The sequence below is a fragment of the Cervus canadensis genome, chromosome 23 (genome assembly GCF_019320065.1).
Source record: "Cervus canadensis isolate Bull #8, Minnesota chromosome 23, ASM1932006v1, whole genome shotgun sequence".
NCBI classification, from domain to species: domain Eukaryota; kingdom Metazoa; phylum Chordata; class Mammalia; order Artiodactyla; family Cervidae; genus Cervus; species Cervus canadensis.
This window is the reverse complement of record NC_057408.1, coordinates 35,795,707-35,810,724: the sequence shown is the minus strand read 5'-3', so window position 1 is coordinate 35,810,724 and position 15,018 is coordinate 35,795,707. Positions and strand designations below refer to the sequence as shown.

General features: G+C 45.8%; 1 protein-coding gene across 9 annotated transcripts in view; it reads left to right on the top strand.

Annotated features, from left to right (window-relative positions):
- FHOD3 (formin homology 2 domain containing 3) overlaps positions 1 to 15,018 on the top strand; it is a 503,163-nt gene that overhangs the window by 458,604 nt on the left and 29,541 nt on the right. For all 9 annotated transcript variants that reach the window (XM_043443940.1, XM_043443933.1, XM_043443935.1 and 6 more), the window contains 4 exons: positions 2,719 to 2,901; positions 4,566 to 4,685; positions 5,749 to 5,910; positions 11,725 to 11,915. In XM_043443940.1, the coding sequence (XP_043299875.1) occupies positions 2,719 to 2,901; positions 4,566 to 4,685; positions 5,749 to 5,910; positions 11,725 to 11,915 (656 nt within the window). The remainder of the gene's footprint in view (positions 1 to 2,718; positions 2,902 to 4,565; positions 4,686 to 5,748; positions 5,911 to 11,724; positions 11,916 to 15,018) is intronic.

Sequence of the window (15,018 nt, the reverse complement as noted above, 5' to 3'; positions counted from 1 at the left end):
GTCCTCTGCCTTGCCATATAGTTTTTAAAAGCAGCATATCTATATCCACACAAAAAAAATCATACTGTTTTGATTAGAATGAGTTATATTTATGTATCAGTTTTGGGAAGACTAACATCTTGACTATGTTGAGTCTCTCAGTCTCTGAACACCGTTTATCCCCTGTTTATTTAGTTCATCTTTGATTGCTTCCATCAGCATTTCTACTTTCCACAGGCAGATCCCACACATACTTTGTTAGATTCATCCCTGAGTATTTCATTGTAAACAGTGTTTTTAAAAAAATTTAGTTTGTAATTGCTCCTTAGTAATGTACAGAAATAAAATGAATTTTTTTTTGTATATTGACCTTGTATCATGCAACATTGTTTACTCACTAAGTTGTTTTGTTGATCCCTCAAAGTTTTATATGTGGACAATTATGCCATCTGTGATGGGGACAGTTTTTATCTTTTCCTTTCCAATCTGTATGTATTTTTAAAATTTTATGTACCTTGATATGATTTCTACACAATGTTAAATAAGTGTGGTGAGAGTGGACACCTTGTTTTGTTCCACATCTTAGAAGGAAAGCATTCTCCCTGTCACCATTAAGTATGAAATGAGTTGTGGGATTAATGTCACCTGTCAAGTGGGAAAAATTTCTTCTATTGTAGGTTGCTGAGTTTTGGGTTATGAATGGAAATTGAATTTTATCAAAATTTCTTTGCATCAATTGAAATGACTGTGTGAATTTTCTTGTTCACACTGTTAATCTGGTAGATTAATTGCATTGATTGATTTTTTTTCATATTGAGCCAACCTTGAGATTATTTTAAAATATATTGCTATATAAAATATAGCAATTGATTTATATATCTTAAAATATTGGAATTTAGTTGTATACTCTAAAATATTTTGTTAAGGATTTTTTACATCTGGTTCATCAGGATATTGGTCTGGAGTTTTCTTGTATTATCTTTGTTGAGTTTTTTTTATCAGACTCATTCTAATCTCATAAAAAGAATTTGAGAATTGTTCCATCATCTATTTGAGTTCAAGCCACAGATTCTGACCTACCATCTGCAGACTATGGTCCCAGTTTCAGCTCAGTTTTCAAAGTCCAGTTAAGGTCTCAAAGCCTCTGACATGCAGTTGAAGGTTAGATTCACACATGAGCAGTTCAGGGAGAAGCTCAGAAGTTCTGAAACAACTTTGTGCCCTTGCTTGGCAGGCTCTTCATTTTTCATGACCTCCCCATTGCTTTCCGGTTTTCTGGGGCCTTCCTTTTTAGTAAAGCTGGGACTTTAGCTACCTCATTTTGCCATGCACTTGCTATCACTGTGCCCATGTCTGGGGCTAAGCCAAGCGAGGGGAGAGAAGAAAAGCAACAGGCGTTGGCCCCACCTCTTGGGGCCACAGCTCCACTGATTGGAGAGGAAGTTTCCCTTCATGTGAGTTTTTGGACCTGCCAACCCTGCTGCCACCACTCGGAGACCCTTTCCCACACCAGGAGAAAGAACTTGAAGGCTGCCCTGGAGCTGTCTGTCTGCCCCTGATACACTCTTCCAGACTTTGAGCTGCCTGATCCCAGGTTGGGGAATACCAGAGGGAGAATGGTCAACTCCTTACCAGTTCAGTTGAACTTTTAGTTCTGATCTTTTTTCCCTCTGTCCACCTGCTACTGTTGATTTTTTTTTTTTAAGTCTTCAAATAGCTGCTGCCTGCCTACTGTCCAGGGTGTGTAGTTGCGTTCTGTGGGACAGTACATCTCTCCGAGAACTGGAACTCCTTCCCACACCTTATCCAGAGGTTTGCCATTGTTGAGCAGTAACTAAAGCTGCTTAGAATTAATGAATTAATGTAAATTACTGAAAAGTATGGTGCAGTGTGTATTTCTTTGCTTTGATATTCTCATTTGTTAAATGAGAGAAAAATAATGACACCTTCTCTTTAATAATGTTGTATGTGCAGCGTCACATGATGGGAATTTTGACCTTCATTAAAAATGTAATCACTAAGGAATTTGAACTTATAAGACTCATAATCCTTCTGACACCTGTTTGTTTCCTCTGTTTTCCAAAATTGACTTTTAGCAGAAACAAATAGAAGCAGAAAGTGATACTCTTTCCATTAGTAGGTAAGTATTGCGCTTTGTAAGGACCATCATCGTTTTTTCCTTAATTAGACCTGAGTTTGATGTTAAAATGTTGTAATTTCTATATAAAACTTGAAATACATTTGAAATATTTAAAACAATTAAAATTATAGTATGACCTGTAGTACAAAAGTTAACCTGAGTTCTTTGGAAATGATTTATTTTTGTAAGATCCGAAATTAATCCATGAGAAGAAGCATATGTTCTTAACATGTTTCACTTTATTTGTTAAGGAACAGGGAGCTGTTCTCTAATCTTTTATTGTTTCACCTTTCTCTTGTCTCCCATCCCTTTCTTGCCTAGAATGGTCTTCATGTACAAGACTCAGGAAATTTGGGAAAGTTGCTTATGAAACTGGAGATTTAAAGAGAGAGAGACGGAATGTTAAAACCATTGCATGTGAATTTAGATGCTACGTAGGGCTTCTCTTCTAGAAAGTTTATTTGTATGTAGCGCCTATTTATGATGAGAGCCCTGACAACAGAATCTCTCTCCTACCTGGCTGGAAATTTACCCTATGAATTTGGAAATGTCACAGGGTCCATCACTAAGAGTATACGATAATCTTTCCATCTTTCCAGAAAATTCTAACCATGATTCCCACTGAAGAGGAGAAGCAGAAGATTCAGGAAGCACAGCTGGCCAACCCTGAGGTGCCCCTGGGCAGCGCAGAGCAGTTCCTCCTGACCCTCTCCTCCATCAGCGAGCTCTCGGCACGGCTCCACCTCTGGGCATTCAAAATGGATTATGAAACTACAGAAAAGGTAAGTGCTTAGGAAGCAAGGCAGCCAGTCTTATGTCCCCAGGGTTGAGAAAGTCCATTTTTTTAGTGGTGAACGTAATGAAGTGTTATTCCTGGACAGGGTTTGAAGGGTGAGTTGATGGTGATGGGGTCGTGTCTACATTGAGTGTCAAGCAGACTACCAGTGAGGGGTTATTCTAACCAACTAATAAAAATAAATGGAAAAAATAAATAAATAAAATAAAAATCAGCTAAGCATGGTAAACAAATAAAGTGTCTGCCTGACACCAGCCTCTGATACTTGACTGGTTAAAAAACAACAACTGTTAAATGTTTTTCTGACTCTATATGCTCAATGTAGAAAATGTAGACAATACAGAAAAGCACAATATGGATAGTGACTTGTAATCCTTTTATCTGATGATGGTCACCTCACTGCCATTGACTGTGGTAATTAGCAGGTCATGGGGTTCCTTTGAGAGAGGCTCTCAGTAGAAAACCTGAGATGGACAGATTGCAAGAGGTTGAAAGGAGAGTAGAAGGAAAGGGACTTTGATAGTGAAGGCAGGGAAGACTCATCTCAAATAGAAAGTAGAAGAAGGAGGTGTTCCCTCTGGTCTGGCATGAGGTATTTTTGCAGACTGAGCAGAAGGAATCAATGGAGAGAACAAGGGAGGGATGGACGGTGAGCTGGAGGTGACCTTGAGTGAGAAGTGCCCTGGGGAAGGTGGAGAGGCTGTGTGATCTTCCTCTTTCTGTAAAGGACAGAGCATGTTCCTTACTGAGGGCCACACAGGTAGCAGTGGGCTTAGGGTGTTTCAGGAGAAACTGCTGTGTTTGACTTCATTCCAGAATTGGACAAGGATGAAGTCTAGGGGGACTAAGGTAACATGGTTGCAAAACCCGTCAGCATGTTCAGGTGATTTTCTGTAGCAAAGTGAGGTAACTTCATGGAGAAAACAGGTCATCGAGTCAGTCTTGGCTGGGGACTGGTAGGGCCTGCTGAGCAGAAGTAAGGCTGCAATGAATGAAGTCCAAGCTGCTGGCTTTGGGGTCCATGCTCGGGGAGAGCCTCAGTGAATACACTGAGGTGGGGGGCTGTTATGAAACAGTAGGACAGAGGGAAGGAGAGACTGAGGCCATGAGGTTATAGGACAGGCTACATGTCTGAGAGAGTGGGAGTTAGGAAGGTGGTGGGAGTCATGAGGACTGTGGTCTTCTAGAAAGTAACCCAGGCCAAGAGGTGGCCAGCCACAGGGTGCCTAGAGGGGATGTTAGGAGACCTGGGCCCTGGGACAGTGATGCCAGTTTCCAGCGTCACCTGCCTGGGAGACAAAGAGGAAGACTGTGGTTCAGATGCTGAAGGAACATGTGAAGGATGAGTTCTGTAGGCATCAACCATAGTCAGGAGAGAACTTGGGAGACGGGCAGAAAAAGGGGAAGACACCTAGCCAAGCTCCTGTGGGCCACAGGGACCCACCTAGTCTCCACTGAAGTGACTCTGGGGCCAGACTTTCTCCTGTCACCTTTCTGCTCTTTTCCATACCTGAAAGCTTGTGCCAATCACATGGGATTGCCTTATACTGGGAGGACTCCACTGGTTATGACCTTGTACAAAAATGTGAAAGAACAAAGTAAAGCCAAAGTGTACACTCTATCACCTTCTAATTTTTTTTTAATTGAAAGGAAGTGGCAGAACCACTTTTGGACCTGAAGGAAGGAATAGACCAGTTGGAGAACAATAAAACCTTGGGCTTTATCCTGTCTACTCTCTTAGCCATTGGGAACTTTCTAAATGGAACTAATGTAAGTCTCCCCATCCTTTTCCTTCTACCTCCCTGGTCACAGAATCCCCGCCCTTCCCTTGCTGGTGGATCACTGATCTTCCAAGGCACGGTTGAACAGTTTTCACTGGTGGTGTTTTTTGGTGAAAATTTAGAGGTTTTGTCCTTAAAATATCAGGGCTTATTTATTCAAGCCTGTATCTTGCTACAAATAAGAAAATGTAAAAAAATAAGCACATTATTCCTTAGGAAGCTTGGCTCCTGTCACAGTTGACTTTGGAAATATTTTCTTCTACAGTTTTTTTCTTTTTCTTTTTCTCCCTGAGCTTATCACTTAAATATTTGTACTCATACACATTATAAACACACTTAAACAAAAAACCGGCCTGTCTTTAGCCAGGAAGTAGAAAATCCCCAGCAGGGAAGGGTTTAGGAAGTTGTGGCTGCATACATGGCAGGAACCCCACGCCCAGCACCCTGATTTAGCAGCAGAGCCCTGGCCCATGGCTGACGGCCATGATCAGGAAGGGCTGGAGGCTCATTTCTCTATCAGGGTGGCTGGTGCTTGTGTGGTCTGCTAAGGCTGTTGGATCATGTGGCCTGAGATGCTTCAGTCCCAAAGGAACTAAATATTGGGCTCCTCCAAGAGGGTGTTAATTCTAACCATTTGTACCTTTCGACGAGCCTGCATAACACTTGTTCTCCACATCCTCTCCAGCACTTATTGTTTGTAAATTTTTTTGATGAGGGCAAACACAGAGAACAGCAAGGGAAGAAGAGGGTGGGACAAATAGAGAGAATAGCTTTTAAACATATACATTGCCATATGTAAAATGGATATCTAGTGGGAAGTGGCTATATAACACAGGGAGCTCAAGTTGGTTGCTCTGTGACGACCTAGAGGGGTGGGATGGGGTGCGGGGGTGGGAGGGCGGTTCAGAGGGAGGGGCATATGTCTACTTAAGGCTGATTCACATTGTTGTATGGCAGAAACCAAAACAACATTGTAAAGCAATTATCCTCCAACTAAAAACAGAAAAAAAAACCTTGTTCTTCCATTCTTTTATGTTATGTTCCCCAAATAGGCCAAAGCGTTTGAGTTAAGCTACCTCGAGAAGGTTCCAGAAGTCAAAGACACGGTGCACAAGCAGTCACTTCTCCACCACGTGTGCACCATGGTGGTGGAAAACTTCCCGGACAGCTCGGATCTGTACTCGGAGATTGGGGCCGTCACCAGGTCAGCCAAGGTATGTGCGGGGCACGGAGGAGCGGGCAGGCCCCTCTCCCCCAGAGCTGGGGGTTTGCACCCGCCATCTCTGCAGAGCGCAGGCTCTGTGAAGTGAAATGCCCCTGTGCTGCTTGCAGCCCCTGCTCTAGAGTTTGTGAATAAAACTCGTCTCCTGCCGTTTCTGATTGACTTTGGAGATCATTTTCCCATCTCTGGTTCTCTGTCAGATTCTTTCCTGCTGAGGTATGTGAGGCAAGCCTGCCGTTCCCAGTCAGTCCTAACCCCACATCCCCTGGTCAGCTGCCATACTCACCAGGCTGGCTTCTCCAGAGCAGAGAAACCACCCGGCTGGTTTTAGGTGACAAAAATGTCCAAAAGATGCAATTTGGCTCCCCCTGAAGCTTCCATAGGGCCCTGCAGTGAGGTGTGGAGCCAGGAAACTAAGGGTATGCCTGGCCCCCTGCCCCCTCACAGACTGGCCATGCATGCCTGTGATCTTACACCGAGGGAGGTTTTATGGGGCTGTAAACAGTGTATAGCATTGGCCCCTTAGCTGCAGTCTCTTAAGCTTGCTGCTGCTGCTGCTGCTGCTGCTGCTGCTGCTGCTGCTAAGTCGCTTCAGTCGTGTCTGACACTGTGCGACCCCCTAGACGGCAGCCCACCAGGCTCCCCTGTCCCTGGGATTCTCCAGGCAAGAACACTAGAGTGGGTTGCCATTTCCTTCTCCAATGCATGAAAGTGAAAAGTGAAAGTGAAAGTGAAGTCATATCCGACTCTTAGCGACCCCATGGACTGCAGCCCACCAGGTTAAAATCTTCATGAACTTTGGTTTAGTCGTGAGAGCTGGACAGCCAGCTGCCCCCGCTGCAGGAGCACCATTGCAGCCAAATAACCACAGAGGGATCCCAAACACAGCAGAGCCGGGAGACGTGAGGGTCTTGGAAGCAAGAGGGAACTCACGGGGAGGGCCGTCAGTAGGACATAGGAGCCAGGCCCGTGTGGGAAAACTCCCAGAAATACAACCCGGCCGAACTGCGTTTAGCTCTGGGACTCACTGGAGTCTAGTATGGTTGTAGGAGGGCTTCCCAGGTGGCTCAGTGGGTGAAGAATCTGCCTGCAATATAGGAGACACTAGACATGTATGTGAGTTCAATCCCAGCATCAAGAGGATCTCCTGGAGAAGGAAATGGCAACCCACTCCAGTGTTCTTGCTTGGAGAGTCCCATGGACAGAGGAGCCTGGTGGGCCACAGTCCATGGGGTCACAAAGAGTCGGACATGACTGAAGCGTCAGCATGCACACATGATCGTAGGAGAGGCTGTGGTGGGCAGGAAGGGGGAAAGGCTTTGCTAAGTTCCCCTTCAGGGAGCTCTCCTCTCTCTGTCTTCCCCAACAGAGCTGGGTCTTGGGGACCTGCTGCCTGGGACCCTCCTTCACCTTCCTCTAGCTGGCAGCTGCCAGATGCAGTGAGCAGGGGGCCCTGAGCCAGCATGATGGGTGGTCCTGCCTTGAAGCAAAAACAGGCTTGACCAGCAGTCCTGCAACTCTGAGAGTAGACAAGACTTTTCTATTTCATAGGCACTCTTACCATATTTACTCTGTGCCAAGCCCTGTTCTGAAGTCTTTAGAAATATTACTTTACTATTCTAACCAAGGCAAAAAGCCCCTCTGAATGTCCCAACAGGAGTCTTCTGGTTGCTGCTCTTACGTCCGCCCATGAACACCTTCTCAGAAGACAGTTTGTTAGGAGTAATTCTTGAGATGAAGTCTTCCTGGCCTCTGGATCCCCATTTCATGAATAAGTCATCTTTTTACATCTAGTCCTTTGTTCTTTCCAGGGCCTTCTACTGGGTGGACTCTGCTTGTGCTGGCCCTGGCTTAGGGCCCGTGAACCAGGCTTGTCCCCCCGTTTCAGGCCTTTCCTTGTTTAAAACCTGACTACACAAGCCAGAACTGTGGGTTGCTTCTCCCTGCTAACCTTGGCAGTTATGAAGGATGACTATTGAAGTCAATAGTCTTGTGACTTCAAACAGGACGCCAAGAGGGCCCCTACCACCACTTGTTAGCTTTTACTCTCGACGTTGGGAGACATTGAGGGGCACCTTCTGTGTAGACAGGTATACAACCTACATCAGGGATTCCCCAGCCACATTCATTCCATCCCCTGGTGTGTTACTTTGGGGGTCATCATTGCAACCCCCCAAGGAGCAGGTAACGCTAGTGTCTAGAGGAAAACTTTGTCCCACCAGGAGTTGGGGGGAAGTGAGTGGAGGTGGGCACAGCTCTGGCTGCTCCTAGAGAGGCTGAGGTGGGGCGGGGTACCTCACAGGCTTGTGCAGTGCTGACAAGTCAGGTTAGCTTTCAAAGAGAAAGAGTGACAAGTGGTCACTGACCTGACCCCACAGCTCCAGAAGTGAAGACAGGTGACCGTGCAGGCTCTCCCTTGTATTAGTTATCTACAGCTGTGTAACAAATAACCCCAAAAGCTAATGGCTTAGGATAATGTATTAGTTTCTTAGGGTTGTTGTGACAAAGCATCACAAACTAGGTGACTTAGAAAAACAGAAATAATTTGTCCCACCCTTCTGGAGGCCAGAAATCTGAGATCAAGTTGTTGGCAGGGTTAAGTTCCTCTTGAAAGAGAAATTTGTGCCCTATCTCCCTCCTGGCTTCTGATGGTTTGTGGAAATCACCCCAGCCTCTTCCTTCACCTTCACATGATGTTCTCCTTGTGTGTCTGCATCCAGATTTCCACTTCTTGTAAGGATACCAGTCATATTGGACTAGGGGTCCACCCTACTCCAGTGTGACCTCATCCTAATTCAGTTAATTACATCTGTAATGACCCTATTTCCTAATCAAGTCACATTCTGATATACTGGGGCTTGGGACTTCAACATATGAATCTTGGTGTGACACATCTCAACCCATAATAGACAGGAAGAAACATTTCATGAATGGTTCTGTCTCAGATTCTCTTCTGGAGTTTCAGTCAACATTTCAGCTGAGGCTGCCATCATCTGAAAGCTCAACTGGGGCCGGAGAAGTTCTCCCCATGGTGGTTCACCCCCCTGCTGGTTCTTAGAGAGGAGACTCAGTTCCCTCCTACGTGGGCCTCACTCATCCTTGAGTGTCCTCATGACATAGCAGATGGTCTTTCCCAAAGTATGTGATCTGGGATAGAGCACATAGAGCTCCATGCAGATGCTCATCCCTTTTGATGACCCAGCTTTTACCTCTCTTCATTAGGACCAAGTCACTAAAGCTGGCTCACATTCAAAGGGAAGGATTGTTGGCTTTACATTTTGAAGGCGTGAGTGTCTCAGAATTCAGCACTCTGTGTGTTTTCCCCATACCGTCCCTTCTGCAGCCCCGGATGTTGTCCCTGAGTTGCCCTGCCCCAGCCCAGACTCACGTGATAAGATCTGACTGCCTCACAGCACAGCTCTCTGTTCTCTTACACACGGAAAGGGACCCATGTGGGGCTCTTGTCAGGAGAGGGTTTCCTGGAGATGACCCTGCTTGCAACAGAAGGCCAGGCCAGCTCTCTCCCCAGGGCGGAATATTTTAGGGACAAACCTAGGCTTTTAAGACCTGATGGTTACGAACTTAGACTCTGGAGCCAGAGATATTTGGGTTCAAATCCCAGCTCCACCACCTCCCAGCTGTGTGGCCTCCCGAAAGTTCCTTAACATTTCTGTGCAAGAGTTTCTCCCCCAGGAAGTGGGGCCAGTGATAGGATCTGAGGCCATGAAGTAGTGTGAAGACTCAGATCACGGTGGTGCCATCAGCGCAGCAGGCAGCCAGCTGAGGCAGCCCTGCAGCTCTTCCTCAAAAGATGCTGCATTAATCTCCCTCTTCAAACACCTTTTGGTCAGAGGCTCCCCACCTGCTTTCCACTGGCAGTGAGGCTGCTTTCCCTGCCTTTAAAGGCTCACACTGCAGTCTCTTCCTTGAAAACTCTCTCTCACGTCGTGGAGTCCATTTACCCACTCTGTGCCCACTGCAGTGCTGGACAGGCATCACCTGTTAGACCAAGGACTCAGTACATTCTGAGCTGAATGGAAGTTATTAAATTTATTAAAGTGATTAAAAATATTGTGGCTCAAAGTTGCCGCCAGGTGCAAATGATTAGACAGGTTACAACTGGCTTCAAAACTCCTAGACTTCTTCGATAGTACGTGTTGATCCCAGGTCATCTGGATCCCTTTCTAGACTTACTCTTTGAACTAGTCAGTCCTTCTTTTCTAAGGCTGCATTTCTTTTTGTTTCAGTAACATATCAGATTTTTTTTTCAGCTCCACTGTATCATAGGAAAATGTCGCCTTCTCTAATCTGGATCCCAAATGTCTTTGTTTTCAGGCAAATGATTTTTCTCAATGTCCCACACCCCCGAGTGCTTACCTGAGTCCCCAGCCTCTGCCTGAACTTGTTTTCTGTTTTTGGCACCCGTAGCACCCAAGAAATTCATGACATGTGGTGTCTTGCCTGACCCCCTGGACATCCCCTTTGCTCAGCACATCTTTATCCTGTCTCGTGACACATCTTCTCACAGGGTCAGCCTTTCTTGACTTGGCCTCCTCCATTATCTATCTCAGGGTGAGGCTGGAGGCCTGAGGTCACTCCAGCCAGTCCTTTTGGGCACTCGCCTCCAGGCCCTGCTCTCGTGAGCACAGTCACAGCATCTGAGCAATGGCAGCTCACCTCGCCACAGTTTCTCTTTCTCCTCCTGACCCTCATTTGCTGGTCCCTCGTCCTTTCTCTCCATCTCTCAGTCTCCATCCACCTCTGTCGCCTCCCTTTAGCTCACTGGTCTATCTAGTTCTCCCTCCCCCTTCCTAGTCTTCTCAGTGTCTTTCCTCTCTCTCACCTCTCCCTCCATTAAGTATCCTTCAGTGTATTTACTTCATGGATAACTCTCTGGTTCCCATAATTTTTAGACTAGAAATTCCGTCAAAACATTCCTTTAGAAAGCCTCATCTCAGTTCACTTCAGTCAATACAAAGTGGTCCCACTTCCCCGAAGAGCAGAGTGAATGCTCTATCACATCTGTTCTGTGCACACATGGTTTGCATCTGCTAACAGATGGGGGTGGACCACACACTCTGACTCTCACCCAGACACCGAGGCCTGGTGGGTCGTGTACACCCTCAGAGCTCCGTGGTCACCTGTCTGTACAATGTGCCTCCTGGGAAACAGCAAGCAGGTCTCTTTCTGCATTGATCTTTGTCTTCCTCCTACCTTGGGGTGGGGGGGTGTGGGGGGGTGGGGGGTGGGGACTGGCATGCACTAGCTTCTCCCTGAGTGTTGTTTGAATGAGGGAATGAATGGATAAATAATTTGTCACACAGTGTAAAAATGATCATGGTGAAGAGAAGCTGGCTGCCCCTTAACTGGCCCCAACATATTAAGACCATCCATGTCTGAGTTTGGTGAATTCCTCCAACCTCAAGTGAAATATCTAAAGAATAAGAGAGCTCTGAAAAATTTTATGAGACATCTGCTCAGTTCATCTTGTACTAGGGTTCATTGATATCATGTTTTAATTTACAGTTCCCAAAGACTTTCTTAAGATTTCTTTCCAAATATGGCAAAAAAAAAAAAATGACACTTGTGTTGAGTTCATTTGGAGAAGTTTTATCACTAAATAATGTGATGTAGAGATAATGACAAATACACATGTGGATAATTTTTAGGCCATAAATGTGTTTGTATTTCAAGATGTAAATTGGGTTCTGATGTTTGTTTCTTCCCGGAGGCAGTTCGGTTTCCTGGGTCAGGTGGATGTCCGGTTATTTCAGCACATTTGTAATGTTCTCTCTCTGATTTTCAGGTTGACTTTGATCAACTTCAGGATAATTTATGTCAGATGGAGAGACGATGCAAAGCTTCATGGGATCACCTCAAGGCAATTGCAAAACATGAAATGAAACCAGTTTTAAAACAGCGAATGTCAGAGTTCCTAAAAGACTGTGCAGAGCGAATTATAATTTTAAAAATTGTCCACAGAAGAATAATTAACAGGTGAGTGAGTTGAGGAGTTCATGCAAATATCAGTAAAATGGCATGCTGAAAATATTCTGCAAAACAAGATGTACATATACAAACATTATACTGAATATTCTTGGTTCATAGCATTGTACCTTTGATGGACAGTCCACTTAATTTTTCTTAAACACACACATGGCAGTAATGCCACTGAATCTTGGAAGAAATCTCAGAGATAATATCATCCAAAAGTCCTACTCGATCAGGAATTGGATCTGTAAGATCTCTGGCAAGTTGGCCCCTGCGTCTCTGCACCTAGTTGAGCAATTCTGCCTATAGAGAGTACAAAGCCTTGCAAGACAGCTTGACTTGTTAGGAAAAGTCCCTTCTTCATGTCGTCCACAGTCACCTTCTGAGACCTTTCACTTCTGGATTCTCAGATGGCTGCTCTGTATTGAGCCTGCCTGGAGGCGGCCCACACCCCACAATGGGCATCATCCTCTGCACCAGCCTTCCTCAGAGTCCCAGGGTCCACGAGGCCCCGGGGAGACACAGCGGTGACGTGGCAGGCCTTGCTTCCTACAGGGAGGCTGGCGAGGGTCTAGGGCGGCTCCACGGCGGTCCAGAGCTGTCTTTCCTGTAAGTGGTAGCAGCATCGGGACGGGGTGTCCCAGCTCCCCAGGTCAGGCCATTTCCTACCAGGCACCCCCCACTTCGTTCTCCTTTGTCTCGTCGCAGAACGTGGCTGGAGGTCCCTCACGCTGGCCTCTGGAGTCTGAGTGCTCTGTCCTGGGCCTCGCCCCGTGGTGACCAGATGTGCAGGCCTGCAGGCCGTGGTTTCCATGGAGCAGGTGCTCTGCCAATAGACCTATTGAAACAGGCCTCACTGCAGCTCTGTGAAGGCAGGCCTCCCTCGGGGCGTCTAAACTGCAGGCCTTCCCCAGAGACCTGCACTTCAAGTTCACTCCCACTCCTGTGCTTGAGTACTTTATTACTGTCTCCAACAAATATGTGGCATGTTCACTTACCCTTGTACATTTCACATTTTAAAAAATCTTTTCTCTTTTCCTTCCCTCCCTTCTCTGTCTTTCCTTCTTTCCCTCCTTCATAGGCACCCACACTGAATTTTTAAAAACCTCCTTTTCCTGTCTGCCTGTGAACCCTCTCCCAGTGTGTATCATGTGCTGTTTGGGTAATCATACATCCTGGGCCTTGATCCAGGCTTTTTTGGTGGGCAGGGGTAGTCTCTAAGTGTTAGACCGGACAAGAACAGGAGACAGAATCTTCCCTCCAGGTTGACAACTATCTGTTACTCAGTACTTTTGGAATTTAGTTGTTCAGCTGTAAGTCTCTCTCCCTGGACTTCATCTGGACCTCACAGCTGCCCTCCGGGTAGGAGGGTCTTATCAGAGGTTTTGTCAGATTTCTTACTGAAAGCAAAGTACACTCTGCTTTTAACATGGTTAAAGAGGGGAGGCAGAGAATGTAAGCGGCTTTGGCCCTCCATGCTTTGTGTGATACAAGCAATTTCCAACTTAAAATGACTCAAATAAACAAATAGTTTCCATTTGGAATGTCAGGAAACTGGAGCAGTTTTATGAAAGTCTTGTAAAGCTATTATGCCTGGTCACAGTAACCATCTTATCCCAGAAAGTTTAAAACTCTGTTTTGCTGATACATCTGTTCCCTAAGCTATTGTGTATGTCTGTGTGTTTATGTGTGTGTGTGTATGTATATATATACATGTGTGAATATATATATATTGCATGTGCAAAATGTATATAATGCATATAACATTTGCTCTGATTGCCTATTCTTCCTGGTAAGCTGGTTGCCCAGCTGTTGCTTGCTCTTGTGTGACCTGGATCCCAGAGGCTCATTATTGGACACCCATTTGGCCTCCCCCTCTTTTCTAGCTCCCATGGAGCTAATGGGGCAGGTGCTTCCACCTCCCTTTCCTGTCTGATGACACTCCCCCACCCCCACTTAGTGACTCCAATGGCCCCTTTTAATAAAGGGGCAGAAAGAAGAACTTAGGCAGTTCTCTTAAGGCAAAACCTGACTTTCAAACCGTTGCCTAAGAACATCTTGTTCGGGAGGTCTGAATCTACAGACTAACCTGCCCTTTTTGCTGCTGCAGTGACAGGCATCCCCAAATCTGTGGGTGTGCAAACCCCTGGCCAAGTCCCAGAGTCACTGGCTACAGTTACACCACAGCAGGCCCTGCAGAGGGGGCCAGGTGAGAGCTGGGAGGAAGGCTTTCCTGGGAGGCCTGGAGAGCCACAGCATTCTCTGGGGAAAGGCAGGTGGAAAACAAGTGAACACCCACACTGGCTTCCCGGTGCCCCCAAATCCACCCCTCCCCCCCCCCTCAGCCAGACACCCCACTCATGGACACACGTGAGGGAAAGGGTGGATGGTGGAAATGGTCAGAGATGCTTGGCTTGTGCCTCGGGACACTGATGAGAGCAACTAGTGCCTCCGTAACCTTTAGACTTTCTTGCCATGTGTTCTGAAAGTTACAAACTTAACAAAAATCCCTCAAACCACTGTGATGGCTCAAGGGGGAGGGGATGTATGTGCACATAGAACTGATTCATACAGTTTACAACAGAAGCTAACACAACACTGAAAAGCAGTTATACTCCAGTTAAAAAAAAATTCCCTCAAATGTTTTATTCCCTTAAAGATACACCCATTTTGCTGTTCTGTAGGAAGGCCACAGTCTTTCCTCTCAAATGGACATCTGAGTCTTTTTTTCAAGTATGCGATGTACTTACTTCTCTGTTTGCACAGTGTATATTTGAATCATATCTCCAATTTATATGTTAAGATTGGATCCCCTCTAGATAAAAATAATGTTCTAAAAAGTGGAGGATAAGGAAGCTTGGGTTGTATTTATGTATGAAAGAGGACTCAGCTGTGGTCTGATTGGTTCTCCCTTGATTCATCTTACATATATTTGTATATTATAGTATCCTATCCTAATGCATATAACATCATGTCATATCTCCAGGGAACAATGTCAGGTAGTAATAAGAGCCAGGAAGAAAAATTAAAGAGTATAAAGGATACAGGGAGTGGCCAGGAGGTCCTGTTCTACGTGGGTGGTTGCAGGAGGCTTCTCTGAGGAGGTGGT